The sequence below is a fragment of the Ursus maritimus genome, unplaced genomic scaffold (genome assembly GCF_017311325.1).
Source record: "Ursus maritimus isolate PB19 unplaced genomic scaffold, ASM1731132v1 scaffold_17, whole genome shotgun sequence".
Taxonomy (NCBI): domain Eukaryota; kingdom Metazoa; phylum Chordata; class Mammalia; order Carnivora; family Ursidae; genus Ursus; species Ursus maritimus.
This window is the reverse complement of record NW_024424119.1, coordinates 40,165,757-40,184,187: the sequence shown is the minus strand read 5'-3', so window position 1 is coordinate 40,184,187 and position 18,431 is coordinate 40,165,757. Positions and strand designations below refer to the sequence as shown.

General features: G+C 41.9%; 2 protein-coding genes across 4 annotated transcripts in view; one reads left to right on the top strand and one right to left on the bottom strand.

The window, feature by feature from the left end:
* Positions 1-13,203, bottom strand: part of SLC31A1 (solute carrier family 31 member 1) — a 38,223-nt gene extending 25,020 nt beyond the window's left edge. The window contains exon 1 of the mRNA XM_008707977.2: positions 13,062-13,203. The gene's annotated coding sequence lies outside the window, so the exon portion shown is untranslated. The remainder of the gene's footprint in view (positions 1-13,061) is intronic.
* A 191-nt stretch (positions 13,204-13,394) lies between these two features.
* Positions 13,395-18,431, top strand: part of FKBP15 (FKBP prolyl isomerase family member 15) — a 54,563-nt gene continuing 49,526 nt past the window's right edge. For all 3 annotated transcript variants that reach the window (XM_008707974.2, XM_008707975.2, XM_008707973.2), the window contains exon 1: positions 13,395-13,551. In XM_008707974.2, coding sequence (XP_008706196.2) covers positions 13,499-13,551 — 53 coding nt within the window. In that variant the 5' untranslated portion in view covers positions 13,395-13,498. The remainder of the gene's footprint in view (positions 13,552-18,431) is intronic.

The window sequence follows — 18,431 nt, the reverse complement described above, 5'->3', positions numbered from 1 at the left end:
GGTGAGCTAGTGAATCCCAGCCACTTAACCTCACCCACAGGGAGGTCCTTCATCTATGTTGAATTGGGTGGTAAGTAATTTGCTTTAATTGAATTCCAATCTACATCCATATTCTTTGAGATGTCTCAAAGTTTCAGGCTTCTCTCTCCCTGTCTCCTAATTATAAAAGATGTGTCCTATGGGTGGTTTCCCCACCACCAAGTAATTCTCCAACACCAGCTCGGTGCAGTAAGGTCCAACTGAATTCTGACACTATCCAGAAACAGTATCAGATTCCACAGGTGAAGGGCTGAGTCCTAGAAGACTGCCCTCCACTTCAGATGCTAATTACAGACTCAGGTTATTACCTGCACTTCTGACTGGATATAAAATCAGAAGTCTCCACGACCCCTTCTCTTTGGGTTCAAGCAATTTGTAGAGCAGTCCACAGAACTAAGGAAACCCATTTACTCAATAGATTACTGATTTATTACAAAGGATATTAAACAATATGAATTAACAGCCTAATGAAGAGCGGGCACGGTCCTGAACAAAGGAGTTTCTATCCTGGTGTTTGGGACCTAGCACAGTGGTACTTGGAAGTGTTCTAGTTCCCCAAGCTGAAAGCTCTTTTTTTTTTTTTTTTTTTAAAGATTTTATTTATTTGACAGAGATAGAGACAGCCAGCAAGAGAGGGAACACAAGCAGGGGGAGTGGGAGAGGAAGAAGCAGGCCCATAGCAGAAGAGCCTGATGTGGGGCTCGATCCCAGATCGCCGGGATCACGCCCTGAGCCGAAGACAGACGCTTAACCGCTGTGCCACCCAGGCGCCCCTCTTTTTTTTTTTTTTTTTAATAGAGGTTCCATTACATAGGCATGATTGATTAAATTATTGGCCATTGGTGACTGAACTCAATCTTCAGCTCCATTCTCCTCCTGGGACAGAGTCCAGGGAGGAAAGGGCAGGCAGCCTCACTGGATAAGATAGAAAGGTGGAGAGAGTATAATATGTTGTGTGATAGATCACTGAGGCCCCAGGCATATTTAGTTTTTTTATTTCACAATCGAAGAAAAACTAAATAAGACATCCTAATTTATTATAAAAATTTTCAAATATATACAAAAGTAGACCGCATGTACTCATCGATCAACTTCTACAATTATCAACTCAAAGCCAGCCTTGTCTCGTCTATATCCCATTCATTCCCATGGCCTGCATAATTTTAATGCAAATTTCAGATATTAAAACATTTTATTTGTATGCATTTCTGTATCTCTAAAAGAAGGAGACTTTAGAAGAAACAAAACAAAATACAGTACCACTAACTCCCCTGAAAAATTAACAATTCCTTAATATCATCAAGCATCCAGTTTGTGTCTGCATTTCCCTCCAGTATCTTATATATTTTTTAAGAACATAAACTTCACTTAGAAGGTTAATTGACTCAGATTTATGTTTTTGATTTCCAACTAAATTATAAACTGCTAAAAAAAAGTCATCTCATTATAACATAACAAAGGACACCTTTATAGCTCGCATCATTTAGGAAATCTCAAAGGTTTTAGGAGTTCTATACCAGAAACGGGATGCAGACCAAATATGTATTTCTTATTATAAATCACAATATCACACTTCAAAAAAATTTATATTTCTATAGTCATTTTACTAGGATTTTGGGAAGGAAAAGGGATGTGCTCAAAACACCGTCTTGAGGGGCGCCTGGGGGGCTCAGTCCATTAAGCGTCTGCCTTCAGCTCAGGTCATGAGCTCAGGGTCCTGGGATGGAGTCCTGAGTCCAGCTTGCCGCTGGGTGGGAAGTCTGCTTCTCTCTCTCCCTCTGTCCCTCTCCCCCCACTCGTGCATGCTCTCTCTCTAATGAATAAAATCTTAAAAAAACCCGCCATCTTGAAATGAAATATGATACATTATGTTTTTGCCTAGCCCATCTTTTCTACATCCTAGTTTATTAAGAGTAGGGAAGGGGTATCAATTCTGCCCCTCAATTCTAAGCTGTAATATAGCACCATACACCTTGTGATACTTCTGAAACCATAATAAAGGAAACTCTCTTCATGATTAGTTGCTAGAAAGCTTATGGCCCTTTTACAAATTGTCCAAATAACAGGTAGAAAGAAGCCTAGTGAGGCATCTACCTTAAGCTACCCAAAAGTAATTTTCCTTCGGGGCCTGGCATTAAAGAAAGCTTATATTTGAAAAGATGGGACCTACCTGGGAAGCTGCATGTGAGGCCCTGTCATCCTCTCATCTTTATAGGAATTAGAGTGCACAAGGGAGCCAAGCGATCTCCTATCCCACAGAATGTCTGAGCGCTTAAAGCATGGCCAATAGACAAGTTTCTTTATTCTAAAATTAGAAAAGTCAACACTAATCCAATTGTCTCTTCTAAAGGTACAACTTTATTTCTAAGCCAGTGTTTGTATTCACCTAGTATTTATGATTTCATACACCTGAGATTTGTGGGGAAAAAAAGATACGTGTTTATTTTGAGTTGAATATTCCTAGGTTATTCCTACTGAGTATGTCTAACTCCACAGCTACCACTAGCATGTAGCTAAGTAAGTGAGGTCCAAATTTTTAACCGCAGCACAAAGAATGGCAGTGGGAGCCAAAAGGGATACGTGTGTCCACTTACTTAAACACACACACACCCACACACATGCACACACCCTTCTTCAAGATCGTTTACTTGGCCTTTTGTCCCTTCCTGAATCATATTAGGTGTGCAGAGGGGTGGGCTGAAAGGTGTTCACACTATGCCAGGAAAAGGAAAGATACGGCACCTTGAGAGGGTAGCCAAACAGAGGCTAGATCACTCTGACATCTACCCAAACTCAATCCAACAAGCATTTATTAAGTACCCTCTGCTCCAAGGGCCATAGGAAATTTAGAGATGAAGAGGACAGAGGCTCTGACTGAAACCTATTTACAGAACAAATTTCGGGAATGGCTTAAGACACCTAGAGAGAGAATGATGGAGGTGAGAAATGGAAGGAAGGAAGGTTAGTAGGTCTAGTCAAGAGGTGTGAGGGGATGACAGAATTCTGATCTAGCTCCTCAGAAAGACATCTGATTGTTACGGTACCACCCATTTCACAAAATTACCACATTCCACAATCATCAAAAACCTGGGAAGCCAGTGAAACACACACACAAACGTCTCAGGTATGCTCTCTTTCTTGATTTTTCCACTTTTATTCCCTACATGGATGGACTGTAAAACACAGCTAATTTTCTGAATCCTCTATGTGGTAAGTACTGGTAAGAGTAGTTAGTAGCCAGTCCCATTTTGTCCTGAGTTTATAACATTCGCCTTACAAGTTAACTCCTGAGTAATAGCACACTGAACAGCAATAGAAAAATCTATAGGATCTTCACGTAGTAGGTGACTTTTGTGAAATTTGCAATTTAACATCATTTTGGTGAGGTTGCCTATACTTGGCCCTTACTTAAGATGGAGTTTCGGAATAACAAGAGATAAAAATTAAGACGTTCAGGGGCACCTCGGTGGTTCAGTTGGTTAAGTGTCTTACTCTTGATTTCGGCTCAGGTTATGAACTCGGAGTCGTGGAGTCGAGCCCTATGTCCGGCTCTGCACTCAGTGGGGAGGCTGCTTGAGATTCTCTCTTTCCTTCTCCCTCTGCCCCTCCCATACACTCTCTCTCAAATAAATAAATTCATTAAAAAAATTAAGGTGTTTCAAGAAAATGATACCTTCTCATCTCTTCTGCTGTTCATTCACAATTAAAATCTCACAGAATACCAGAACTAGAAGAGTGTTTAATTATCCGTCTGATGTACATACCCTTTGAGCCAGTAATTCCACCTCTAAATACAGGTGACCCTTGAACAACAGGGGGGTTGTGGCACCGACCTCCAAGCAGTCAAAAATCTGTGTATAACTTTTGACTCTCCAAAACTTAACTACTAAGAACCTACTATTGACCGGAAACCTTGCTGATGACATAGTCGATTAACATGCTTTGTACCTTTGTACCTTATATGTATTATATACTATATTCTTACAATAAAGTAAGCTAGATGCCTGGGTAGCGTCTGCCTTTGGCTCAGGTCATGATCCTGGGGTCCTGGGATCGAGTCCCACGTTGGGCACCCTGCTCAGTAGGGAGCCTGCTTCTCCCTCTACCGCTTTCCCTGCTGGTGCTCATGCTCTTTCTCTCAGAAATAAATAAATAAAATCTTAAAAAAAAAAAGTAAGCTAGAGAAAATAAAATGTTAGCAAGAAGATCATAAAGTAGAGAAAATACATTTACAGTGCTGTAATGTAAAAAATCCGCCTGTAAGTGGACTCACACAGTTCAAACCTATGTTGTTCAAGGATCAGATGTATCTATCCTAAAGATACATTGACACATATGTCAAATGTTATACGAACAAAGTTATTTGTCACAGGACTGTCTGTGATAGCAAAATATTGAAAATACAACATAAATATTCATTGATTGGGCATGGATTAAATAAATTATCATATTTCCATAAAATGGAATACTTTGCAACCTAAATAAGAGTTAGGAAACTCGGGGCGCCTGGGTGGCGCAGTCGTTAAGCGTCTGCCTTCGGCTCAGGGCGTGATCCCAGCGTTATGGGATCGAGTCCCACATCAGGCTCCTCCGCTATGAGCCTGCTTCTTCCTCTTCCACTCCCCCTGCTTGTGTTCCCTCTCTCTCTGGCTGTCTCTATCTCTGTCAAATAGATAAATAAACTCTTTAAAAAAAAAAAAAAAGAGTTAGGAAACTCTTTATATACTTATATGGAATGATCTCCAAGTTATGAGATGAAAAAAGCAGGTGTACTGTATGCTAGCATCTGTAAAAAAATTCAATAGAGTTAAAAGTATATATATATTATTTATAAACACCTATACTATCTCTAGGGGTCAGGGCACAAGAAAGAGGTAACATTGTGATCCCTAGGAGGGGAACTGGTCAGATGTGGGTAGGAGGAGAAGGAACATTTTTCACTAAATATCCTTTTGTACCTTTTGAATTGTGAACCATGTGAATTTAATATTTCCTACTTTAAAAAATTACATTATCAACTACAACTCCCCTATTTTACAGGTGGAGAAACTGAGGCCCACGTTATTAAACAATGACACTAATATACTCTTTAGTCAATGGAACCCATAACATCTACTTTTCATATAAGGTTTCTGTTAACAGTGGTCTAACCATTTATCCCAAACCTCCCACATCTCCAGATGGTTTGCTGGGAAGCAGCTAAGCAGGGGGGATTTCTGAGCTTTACATATCCTGTTTTGGCGACAAATAACATAGAAGTTCCTATTTCTCTTGCCCACTCTCACCTTTCTGTACAAAGAAGATCAAGTATACAACTACATTCTTCACAAAGGCCTTTAGCAAAGCTTTTATTTGCCTGGTTTGAACAACTCAAATTTGATATGTCAAGCAAACAAACTGAAAAGGTCTTTTAGTTATGCAACGATAGAAGGGCCTAAGTCCAATGGGGAGGGGATCTCCCAGCTACTATACTCCATTTCTCAGATACCCTTTGTTGTTGGCTAAGCCATATCCCGAAATCCAGCAATCATGAGAAACACCCTTTGTACCCTCTTACTGGATCCTTTTGTAGTCTTGATACATTTCCAACGTGCTAACTGTGAGTGCTTTAGTATGATTTATGTAGATTTCAGTGTTTTATAGACAGTGTGATAAGAGCAGAAAAAGTACTGGATTAGACATGAGAGGTTCTGAGCTATGGACACAAGTGCCATGTATTAGCCACATGACATTAAGCAAATCACTTAAACCCAACAAGTATTAGTTTCCTTATTACAAAATGGATATAAAAATACCTACACTCTGTCAATCTCATAGGGTTGTAAGGATCAAATATGTCAAAAGACTTTCTAATTCTAAGGTACAGTAAGGATGAAATATAATTAGTAATAGTGTGCTTACTCATTAGATGACACAATTAATCTCTGAAAGGAGACGTCCAAGTCACACATAGGGCTCGCTTTCATGTCACTTAAAGTATACAGCCTCTTACAGCTTGATTTAAAGAACACAAGCTAATCAGATAAACATACATCAGCAAAGCATTGCTTTAACTGCCTTCCTGTTACAGTCAAAGGCAGACAAAGGTTCCCCTTGCTTAAATTTTCCTTTTTTTTTTTTTTTAAAGTAGGCTCCACGCCAATGTAGGGTTTGAACTCATGACCCTGAGATCAAGAGTCGCATGCTTTACCAACTGAGCCAGCCAGGAGTCCCTAAATTCTCTTTTGGTTATATTATACAAGATTTTAATCATCTAGATCATAATGGCATTGGTTTGCCTGTGAACACTGGGAATTCATTTGGTGTGAAGCAGAAACTAGAAAACATTTTAACTGCTCCTATTTTATTCCTTCCTCCCCCCTTTTTAAAAAAGATTTATATATTTATTTGAGAGAGAGAGTGTGCGCACGCAGGTGGAGGGGCAGAGGAAGAGGGAGAGAGAGAATCTCAAGCAGACTCCCGCTCAGCTTGGGTACAACGTGGGGCTTGATCTCACCACCCTGAGATCATGACCTCAGCCGAAATCAAGAGCCTCATGTGAAACCAGCTGAGCATTCCAGGTGCCCCTCCCCCTCCCTTTATTAACAAAGGATGATTTAATGAAAATGCACTGAAAGAATGTACACAAAAATGAGAAAAGTTGTTTAATACTCCAGATTGAGGCTGCATGGTGTGGTGGAAGAGTACTGGGCTAGGAATCAGAAGACTGGGTTCTAGCTCTGGCTCTTGGGACTTAACTATCTTTGTGACCCTAAGGAACTCACTCACTTCACTCACTCACTCAGATGTATTGTGTATCTATGGAGTGACGGAACTACGATAAACCCCTATCCTCAAGAAGCCCAGTCTGGAGAAGGGATACATACAAATAATGAAAAACAGTGTAAGACGTACTAAGATACAGATCATGCCTGGGGTTGTGTGATAGCTGATTAAAAGCCATCAGAAAAGGCAGGGGGGATAAAGGCAGGAGAGAGGAATGGGGGCCTGCGGGTACAGAGTTGGCGGCATGCCTTTGCCTCTGATTTTGAAAACCAAAAGACTAAGTTCTAGGTGCTCTAAACTGCTTCAAAATTGTGTCAACGCTCAGCACAGTCTCACCCTCTATTACCTATTTAGAGAAAGACTCATCCTGGCTGAAAAGGTCCTCTGGTTGCTAGTTTTGCTCGCCATAACGTATAGATTCCCTCCATATCATTTCTCCTGTTTACTTTTGTCACGCAGGTTTCCATCTCACTATGCTGTACTGTGTAAGGTTCTCAACCTACAAAAGCAGGTTGTATACAAAAGCCTAGGGCCTTTGTGTAAAGGAAAAGAGGTAGGGTGGACCCTTCTCAACCCTTTCCTTTTCCGCAGGGCTTTGCATTCCTAAGGATGGGCCCCTCCTCCGCTTGGGGATGTTACCTAAATCTGAAAAGATATCACTCAAAGCCGTGGAACTTCAAAAGCATTTCCTTCCCACTCCCTACTGTAAGCTTTCTTTTGGCATAAACGGCTTGTCTTAATGTATTAAGTGTCAGACTCTTGATGACTTCTCATAGCAAACTACAGAAAACTTTTGATTTTCTAAATGGCTTTATGATGCTAAAAGCTACATGTGGGAGTGCCTGCATCATCAACTTGCCCTGTCTTCTTCCCTCCCTTTCCCTCTATCAGGCCTGGCTTGCCAACTTTTTTTTTTTTTTTTTAAAGTGGGCTCCAGGAGTCCACCACAGGGCTTGAACTCATGACCTTGAGATGGAGATCTTCGCCGCTTCACTGGCTGAGCCACCCAGAAGCCCCATGGCCTGCCTACTTTAAATGGCAGAATTGTCTGGGGGATGCCTGGTGACTGACTTATCTGACATCTTCCTCTAGTTAAAGTCATCTTGTCATTGTAAACGCTTGCTTCTCCAGTGATAATTACGCCATCTTCTCTTTCGTAGCACTTCTGGTGAGGAAGGCACAGAGAGGAATCCAGAGCTGAGCCAAAATGGAAGTAGGAGGGGTAAAGACTTAAGGTTCAGAGACTTCTCAGAGTACGGCATAAGTTGTTTTATTCACATTCAGCCTAGAACCTTTCTTTTTCTCAATTCAAAATTGAGATTATAATCCAAAGAAAAACTGGATTGAGGCTTTTAAGGGCTAATACCTGTTTTCCAAGTAGTCTTTGTGTCCCCCCCCTCCCCCCAAGTAGTGTTTACCATGCCTCATCTCCTTCAATCCTCACAACAACTCCCCATTTTAAGGACTATTAGGAAAATGAAGTGGAGGTGCACCAGGCTGGCTCAGTCAGTGGAGATTACGACTCTTGGTCTCGGGGTTGTGAGTTTGAGCCCCACACTGGGTGTCAAGATTACCTAAAAATAAAATCTTAAAAAAAGAAAAGAAAAATGAAGCAGATACCTACACGGGAAACTTTTAATGTGATATACTCCTAAACCACTTGAATTTTTTCATATCAATCATGCCATTTAGAATAAATAATCCCATTTCCTATATGGCTAAGTATAAACTTATCCCCTTGGCTTTCAAAGTATTAGACAAACATGGCTCTGGTCTCCTTTTCCATTTTAATCCACTACTTCCCTATGTGTTCTGTTGTCTTATACTCTTGGCAAACGATCCCACAGAATTCTCTTAACTGATTTAAATGATAGCACACTAACTAGGCTTGTCTCTAGTACCATGGGATCAACACTTCTTTCTCTCCCTCAGTGAAGCTGTGTCCTTTATCAAGTGTCAGGTAGGTTTGTTCATAATCAACTTATGCCAGTTGTGCTTATTAATGTAAGAATATAATTTAATAAAGTATTACGTAAAGCAATTAAGTAGAAGTGACAAGAGGAAAACAGCAGCAGCTAATACTGAGTACTTGCTGCCTGCCAGATGCTGTTCTAAGTGCTTTACATGAACTGACTCCTATGATCTTCACAAGAACCCTAGAAACTAGATACTATCATTGCCCCTATTTTCCAAAGAAGAAAACTGAGCAATGTGCCCAAGACCTGTACAACTAATAAACGGCAAAACAATTTGGCTCCAGAGCTTAAGAATTTAGCTACCATACCACATGGACTGTCTGATAGTTGTTTCTATCAGACAACCAAGTTGAAAGCTTTGGAAAGACTCGATAAAGATGAGTCATACAGATACATACAACTACTCAACTCTACCTTGTACGTCAAAGTAGCTATAGATAATACATCAACAAATGAGCATGGCTGTGTTCCAATAAAACTATTTATAGAAACAGGCAGAAGGCTAGGACAAGGTTTAGCCCCCATGCTATAGTTTACAGACCCCTGGGGCCCACACCCCAAGAAAAAGGCTTATTTTAAAGAATGGCAAAAAGATGTTTATGCTTGAAGTTAGAATAAAATGGTTAAGGTCTGTGTGTAACGAATAGCTGTATGATTCCGTTTTATTTTTTTCGTTGGCCAGCTATTGGCCCTAATTGCATCAAATAAGAGGGCAACTCTGGTCTTGTAAGAAAGTTGTGCCTTCTCTCCTGCCTTTGTGCTTTTGCCAACGCCACCCCCTCAACCTGGAGAATGATACTTCCTCATTTCCATTTGGAATCCCACTCATCTTCAAAGCCCATTACCTAACCCCACATACTTCTCCAAACTAGATATAATCTCTTCTTCCTTTGAAAACTTACAGTAATTAATTTCTACTTATGGGACTTACTTTGCTATGTCTTCAAGTGTAATTATTTGTATACTTCAACTATCCCCACTGTTCAACTATAAGCACTTTGAGGACAAGAACAATGATTTACTCATTTTCCTATTCCAGGTAACACCCAGCACAGTGCCTTACACATAGGTTTTCAGATATTTCTTTTTTTTTTTTAAAGATTTTATTTATTTATTTGACAGAGATAGAGACAGCCAGCGAGAGAGGGAACACAAGCAGGGGGAGTGGGAGAGGAAGAAGCAGGCTCATAGCGGAGGAGCCTGATGTGGGGCTCGATCCCATAACGCCAGGATCACGCCCTGAGCTGAAGGCAGATGCTTAACCGCTGTGCCACCCAGGCGCCCCCAGATATTTCTTGAATTGTGTTCTGACATTCTTCCGTTTTCAGTGACGAACAGAAAGAACACTATACCAACTCCCCCAAACCTATATTCAATTCATATCGCTATCACCACACCTATCATCTATCCTGGTTATAACTTTAAACCTTAACAATTTTTATAGTTTAATATTTACAATGTATTCACTAGTATAGATTAGTATGGGTGTATCTGTTATAAAAACTATCATCTCTATAGAAAAATTGCTGATAATTTATTTTTCTTTTTAAAGATTTTATTTATTTATTTGACAAAGAGAAAAAGAGAGCGCAGACCCACAAGCAGGGGGAGTGGCAGGCAGAGGGGAGGGAGACACAGGCTCCTTGAGGAACAGAGAGCCAACGCGATGCGGGGCTCGATCCCAGGACCCTGGGATCATGACCTGAGCCGAAGGCAGATGCTTAACCCACTGAGCCACCCAGTGCCCCTAAAATTGCTGATAATTTGAAAGGAATTGTTAAAATTGCCACTTCCTGGTTAATCTTTTGGGGGGGGGGTCAATATATTTTATAAATACATCTAAAAACTGTGTATTTAAGCAAAACAAATGAAGAAACAAAAATGCTTAATTTGAACTTGAGACCAGGATTGTGCTTTCCTTACCTCAGTATCCCCAGCAGTACTTAATAGATATCTGGGTCTAAACCACTCTTTATATAAAGTGTTTAGGGAGCCCAGCCCAAGCTCAGAGTGAGTTAGAAGGGCCGGGATGGGAATTCAGATTTCCTGATTCCTGGTCCAATATTCTAATTCAGGAAGGCAGTGCCCTTTTATTTATTTGTTTAAAAAAGATTTTATTTATTTATTTATTTATTTATTTACTTTTTAGAGAGTGAGACAGCAGGAGTGGAGGGAGGGGTAGAGGCAGAGGCAGAGGGAGAGAATCTCATGATGACTCCCTCCTGAGCATGAAGCCTGATGTGGGGTCGATTTTACTACCCTGAGATCAAGACCTGAGCTGAAATCGCGAGTCAGACGCTAAACCAACTGAGCCACCCGGGTGCCCCAACAGTTCAAATCCTGCAAGACTTGAGGAAGCCTCACCACTCTCTTCCCCTTTCTCATACTGCTGATCAGAATTAGCAGCTGTGTTTCCACAGTGGTGACCTGGGCTTGCATATTTGTGGTGTCCCAGTTGCCAAAAATGCTGATCCAGATTTTATGTGCCTGCCTACCTAAAAAGGCTACTTAAATACCCTGGATGAAAACATCCCCAACTCAAGAATTCAGGATAAGCACGCAAATGATCTTTTAGCATTTTTTAAAAAGCACTATTCAGATGTTTCAGTGCTGGAATGACGATGACCAGTACTGGGGACAGGGGTTAGAAAAAGCGATGTCACTTAGGCAATTCATTCTCTTTCTCCCTGAGGGGTAGCCAAGTTCATATTCTAAACAGAGCTACTGCAAAGGGTTCCGGTTCTAGTGCTTAGATTCCAGTTGCATCACTGTTTTCACACTGTCAGCCTTCACTGCTTTAATGATCTTAATCTGTAAAATGGACACAGGAAGGAGACAACAGCCCTGTCTCTCAGTTTCATAGAGGAATACTTTACTAACAAAAATTAGAGTTATATATACTATTTCAAGCTATTCTATTCCCTCTTCCCCCTTCCCTAGAGCTTTAAACAATAGTAAAATCATCTTCAACTAACAAAAGAGACAAGCAACCCTGGCAGTTCACAGCTAGTACACCATTTTTATCTTTCTGGAAGGCAAGAGCCATTGCAAGGCTCTCTGGGTCACGTGTGAAAAAAATCCCAAGAGCATAAATCAAGGAATGGGAAGGATAAATTCCATTACCCAGTCTAACAAAGAATAAGAATCCATTATGGTAAAGTAGGCATAGTGCTCTGTGACACAGATGACATCAAGATGAGTAAGTTTAGTACAAGTACACAAACTATAGTTAAACGTAGAAGAAGGGGAAGTACCAAGAAGTATGAAGTTCTCTAAGGGGTGAATCACCACCAATCACTTCACTTCAATTTCAAGTTAACGACTAAAACGTCCAGGTAAGGGACACCTGTTGTATTAACCTGATCAAGAGAAGCCCGGAGTGAAATAACTTCAGTTGAGATCTATAGAAACGGATGCTACAGTGATACATTATATGCTTGGCTACACCAGGCTTACCGGGAGATTGTTTCAAGAATTACACCAGGTTAACCAAATAAATACTTACATAAGATACAGAGAAGGTGGAAACCGGAGACAGGGAAGTCCCCAACAACGGATGTTGACTTAGGTCTGTGGCAAAAAGACTAAGCAAAACCCAGACGAAGACTGGGACTCGGGATTTTTGCTTCTAAAGTTTTCTCTTTTTCATCACTCACCCCCAGAATATCCTAGCTCTTCTACACTTCTCCTGCATGGGGGGGGGGGTTCTCTCCAGATGCATGCCACAGTCTAGTAATAACCACTCTGTAAGGGCGCACAGTGCTTAAGAGCTGATAAGGTTCTTATTCACCCACCAGTTTACTAAGTCCTGAATCAAGAGACTTGGGATCCAGCCCCAGTCTGCCCTTTACTCTGTGTGACCTCGGACTAGTCATCCAAGTGCCTATTACTTCGTTTCCCTATTGCAAATTCTGGGATTATGAACGGACTGGGATTGAATTCGATGACCTCCGAGGTCTAAAAGCTTCTTGACTAGCCGGCACATAGAAACACTGGACAAAGAGTCCGCTGAATAAATAACGAGGTCGGCCACAGGGGACAAGCGAGAGGGAGACAGGCCCCTTTTATAGACGGGGAAAGTGAGGCACCGAACACCCAGCCCCAAGGTCACTCTAGCTATGTCACTGTAGGGGCCCGGCCGAAAGCTCAGTTCTCCAGACTGCCAATCTCGGGCCCTTTCTCCTTTCGCAGAGCGGAGGAGAGCGGCGTGGAGGGTCCTTGTCCCGGGGGAGAAAGGACTGTGCCCATGCCAGGGGTGGGAGAGGGGCGGTAGGTGCTTACCTTCCAGATCGAGTCTCGCCACCGGCACCTCCCTCTTAGAACCTTAACCCGTCACCACCCCCACGACTCTTCGGAAGCCCCCTCCACTTCTGCCGGGCTCGACGTGTCCACGACCGCCACCGAGGCCGCAGATTCCCGCCCCTGCCCCGCCCCCTGCCTCGTCGGCCAATCCGTGCGCAGGATTTCGGAGCTCCCGCGGATTTCACCGCCTCTGCAGTCTGGAGAAGCCTTACGTCACGGACGCGCGTGCCCGCGAGGTCCTCCCATTTGCCTTTCCCCCACCTTCTCCAGAGCCTAGACCCCTCCCGGCCGCGCCACCTTGCGAGAGTTCGTCCTGCCGGAAAGCAGCACGCCGCCGCGGCATTTCACGACGTCGGCGGTGAAAGGCCCGAAAACACTCTTGCTTCCCCCCCTGCGGCTGGGCGAAAGGCACCGCGATGTTCGGCGCGGGAGACGAAGACGACACCGACTTCCTCTCGCCTAGCGGCGGGTGAGTGACTGAGAAGCGTGGGACAGAGAGCTTAACTGAGAAGACTGGGCAAGTGGTTGCAGGGGTCGCTCTCTTATCAGACTTCTTCCCAACTTCCGGGTCCAGACCCCCGCCACAATCCGGTGCTCTACAGGTTTCAGAATCCGGGCAGAGCTCGAAACTGTGTCATGTCTGTCCACCTCGATTCTGGACCTGGCATGTCCCCTGTCACTCAGTATGGCCCTGTGGTTCGCCTTTTGCTTTGTGGGTCAGTTTCTCCTTCTGTGAAATGGAGGTGATTACTGATGAGAGCATCTGCCTCAGAGTTTTTACAGGAGTCAGATGGGGCCGATATGAGACTTTCTCTTCCCTCTGGACAAAGCAGTGACACTTCAGAATTGGCCCTTGTGGGTCAGCTCCAGCATCCTCCAGGCCCAGCCCGGATGTCACCTTTTGGTGCTTTCCCTACTCCCACAGACCCAGGCAGAACGTATTGCTTTCTCTTCCTTATTCCCACAGCTAGGCTGATTACTTCTATTCTTGCAACACCGAACCTATTCGATTATGAACCCTGACAGAACGGGGACTGCTTTTGCTGTTCTTCTGTGTCTAGCGGTCAGCACAGTACGTCGTGTGTGCTCCGAAGTGCCTGTTGAATGAATGATTGCTGTGAAATTGCACTTTAAAGCTTAAAACCAATGTAAGAGATTTCAGTGGCTATCCCTTGCCTCCAGTCATATATACTAGCCTGGGGTGCAAAACTTCAAGAGGCAGGATTTTGTCCCTTCCGATAATCAGTTTAAAATGGGCTGCCAATCCTGATCCTTGCAGAGCCCTTTCTTTGAACATATGTTTAACAAATTTAAGAATGTACAGAAGTCCTTTTTTCACCGTTACCACTCTGTTCTACCCCTGCCCTCACTTTAGATGGTCTACATCCACAGAGTTCCGCTTTGGGTTCTTTCAGGTGCTCAGTTATTTTAGAGTTAAGCTATGCTTTGGTTCCTTTTTCCCTATTCCACTCAAAACACTTAAATTTCCACATGGTCCAGCCTGCTGCTGTTGGCTGTGTAGTCTCACCTTTTTGATTTAGGCATAACTCACCTATTTAAAAAAAAAAAAAATCTGATGAGCTAGCAAATAGATTCAGGTGAAAAATAAAGAGATGAACCCAATTTAAAATGAGCAAAAGATTTGAATAGATATTTCTTCGAAGAAGATATACAGATTGCCAATAAGTACGTAAGAAGATGCTCAACATCATTAGTTACTAGGGAAATGCAAATCAAAGCCAAAGAGATACCACTTCACACGCACGAGAATGGCTGTTATCAAAAAGGCAATAATGTGCTGGTAAGGATGTACAGAAATCGGAACCAAAAACAGGCAGAACTCACTGTGTGGTAGTGAGTTACTGCAAATATGGCCATGTAAGCTGAAACTGTACAAAGCAAGCTTAATAATCAATAGGAAAGATTACAGTTGTTTCATGGTCTTTAAAAATTTTGGTCGAAACAAACCGTTGGTACCTTGAGAATTAGTATTTTATTTCTGATTTTAAAAACTTATCAAGAGGGGCACCTGTCTTCAGCTCAGGTCCTGCGATTGAGCCCTTTCTTTGTTAGACTTCCTGATCAGCAGGGAGTCTGCCTCTCCCTCTCCTTTTGTCCCTTCCCCTGGCTCCTGTGGCTTGTGCGCATGTGGCTCTCTCTCTCTCTCATAATAAAAATAAGATCTTAAAAAAAAACTTATCAAGAAAAAAAGTCAAGAGTGCTTTCCTTCTCTTTGTATAACTTATGATACGGAGTGAGCATTTCTTCTATACCTTGGCAAAGTGTCATATTTCTAAGTTTGGATCAGCTTCTGACATTTTTTTAAAAAAAGATTTTATTTATTTATTTGACAGAGAGAGGGAGAGAGAGAGTGTGTGAGCAAGCCTGGGAGTGGCAGGCAGAGGGAGAGGGAGAAACAGCCTCCCAGCTGAGCAGGGAGCCTCACGTGGGGCTTGATCTGAGGACCCTGGGATCACGACCCGAGCTGAAGGCAGACGGTTAACCGTTTGAAATGCCCAGGCACTTGAGCTTTTGACATTTTATCCTTTGTGTTTTCAGTGTTGTAAAGTACTTCCAAGAGTTCCTTTAATGTGAAGTTTTTTTGCCATGTCATTTCTTTTGGGACATTTGTCATAACTACTTATTTATATTGATGTTTTCCCTCATTAAATTCTTCTGGCTGCATATCTAGAGTCAAACAGCAGTGACGTTAACAATTGCACAGTTAGCATTTCTTCTATAACTTCATTTATACTATGACCCAAATTTCATTTTCAGCATTATCACATTAGTTTCTGTGCTGCGCTTTTATCTTTGGTAGCCAGTTCTGTCTTTTGAATATCTATGTTTCTAAAATGTCACATGGGTTTATCACTGGGAGACAAAACAGCGCGAGCATACGCTTTGCTCTCTGTCTCTGAACTGAGAAACAGGTGTGCAATGTCCAAACACCAACAGGCTGAAAGAAGTGACACAATTGCTCACTGATCGTGACCTGTATCTATTATGTACTGATTTGTGGACTGAAGAGCTAACTGCAAAGTTTGCACTTTATGCATTTACTCACAGTTAATTAACCATTATAAGTGAAATTTGAAGTGTGTTATTGAGGGACTAGTGTTTAATTAAAACATGTTACCTGAAGATGTTGCATGTAGGAACTGTGCACACTGAGGGCTTCTTGTAGTAGAGCAGCGACTTTCATAAAACAGAACTACAGGATATAAGAGGGAAAATAGACACATTAATGAAGAAGACTTTAACAAACATCTCCCAAACCTAGAATAAAGTGGATAAAAATTAGTAAGGATATATTTTTTAAAAGGGGAAAAAGCTTTATGAATTAATATTTTTTCATACCAATCTGTTTTGTATATGGCTGTGCCTTTTGGAACTTTATAAGAGATATTTTAACAACTTTTTTTAAAGATTTTGTTTGTTTGAGAGAGAGACAGCATGAGCTGGGAGAGGGGTAGACGGAGAGAGACAAGCAGATTCCCCACTGAGCGGGGAAGCGGGGAGCCCGCGGGGTTAGGGTTAGGGTTAGGGACTCAGTCCCAGGACCCTGAGATCATGACCTGAGCTGAAGTCAGACGCTTAACTGACTGAACTACCCAGATGCCCCTAAATAATAGATAACTTTATTTTTAAAAAAATTTTAAAAAGATTTTATTTATTTGACAGAGAGAGAGCACAAGCAGGGGAAGCAGCATGCAGAGGGAGAGGGAGAAGCAGGCTTCCCAATGAGCGGGGAGCCTGATGCAGGGCTCAACCCCAGGACCCTGGGATCATGATCTGATCTGAACCAACTGAGTCACCCAGGCACCCCTATAAGAGATACTTTAAATTCACATTCTTCCCTAGGTGAAAATACTTAGAAGTCTGTAAATGAATGTTAAAGCTCCCAACTTTTATGCAACAAGCCGTCTGCTACTGACTGGAAATGACAGGGTAGATAATGCCAGTCATGTGTTCTTTTCCAGATTCCTGGTCTGAGATAGTTCTTGGTGGCTCAGCTATGCTGCTTTTCTGCGCAGGCCCATCAAGGACATCAAACATTTTAGTTCTAGGTATTTAACTGTGCTCCTGGGGTGTCCTGGGATCAAGTGCCACGTTGGGCTCCCTGCTCTGCAGGGAGTCTGTTTCTCCCTCTGCCCCTCCGCCTCCTGTTCTCTCTCTCTCTCTCAAACAAATTAAATCTTTTTTTTAAACTGTGCTCCTAAACGTAGCAGCTAATTGAATAATAAAAGTCTTAGTAAACAAAGTTGTACAGATCACTTATTTTTGTTCCCAGTAATAACCAGAAAAACCAAATCAAATTTGAGATTGAGAATATCGAAAGTTTTGCCAGTGGTCTCTGATTGAGATATTCCTTCTTTGTTTGTTTCCTGAGGAAGTAGAACATATGACAGTAAGTATTGCAGCTGCTTTCCACTTCCTCTTATAACTGTAATTTGCTGTGAATATACTTGCTTATTAATTTTCAAGTATTTTGACTTGATTCCATTTAGGATATTCAAGCCTGGTAGAAGTGGGAGTGTTAGTGCCTGGGATGGCTGTTGAGATGATTGATAATCTGTGTTCCAAGTTTCCAGGCCTTTTCAAATCCATGTTTAACCTAGAAGTAGTAATCAGAAGGCTTGCTATTTTTTTTTTCTTTTTGTCTTAGCTCGCTCTTTTCCTATCATCATGACTTCAAAGTGAAGAAATATGTGAATGTCTGCTAAGTGTATGGTACTTTGTTTCAGCTAATAGCATTTTATAGTTGCAGGTCAGTTTGTGCATTGATTGATCATGCTTTCTCCCTTACAGGGGTATCTGAGTTCAAGCGACATTTCAAGGTATAGGATATGCGCACGTGTATATAAAACATATATTATGTACTTACTCTGTGCCAGGTACCATACTAAGTAATAAATATACATTATCATATTTACTTTTCCCCACTAGTTTATGAGGTAGTTTTTACTATTATACCCATTTTGCACGTGGGAAATTAAGAGTCAGATAGGTAAGTTGCTCAGGGTCACACAGCTAAAAAGTGAAAGAGCCTGGATTTGAAATCAGGCAAGCAGATTCCCACTAGTTGCCATGTGCCCATTATTATTATTGTAGAAGTAGATGTTTGATGCCATAGTTTATAAAAGAAATACTTTAACAGCAAAAAGAATCCCTGTTTTTAAAAATACATTAATACAGTATAACTGCTATATGTTACCAGTTTTTTTTCTTTTTTCTTTTTTTTATAAGATTTTATTTATTTGACAGAGAGAGACAGCCAGCGAGAGAGGGAACACAAGCAGGGTGAGTGGGAGAGGAAGAAGCAGGCTCCTAGTGGAGGAGCCTGAT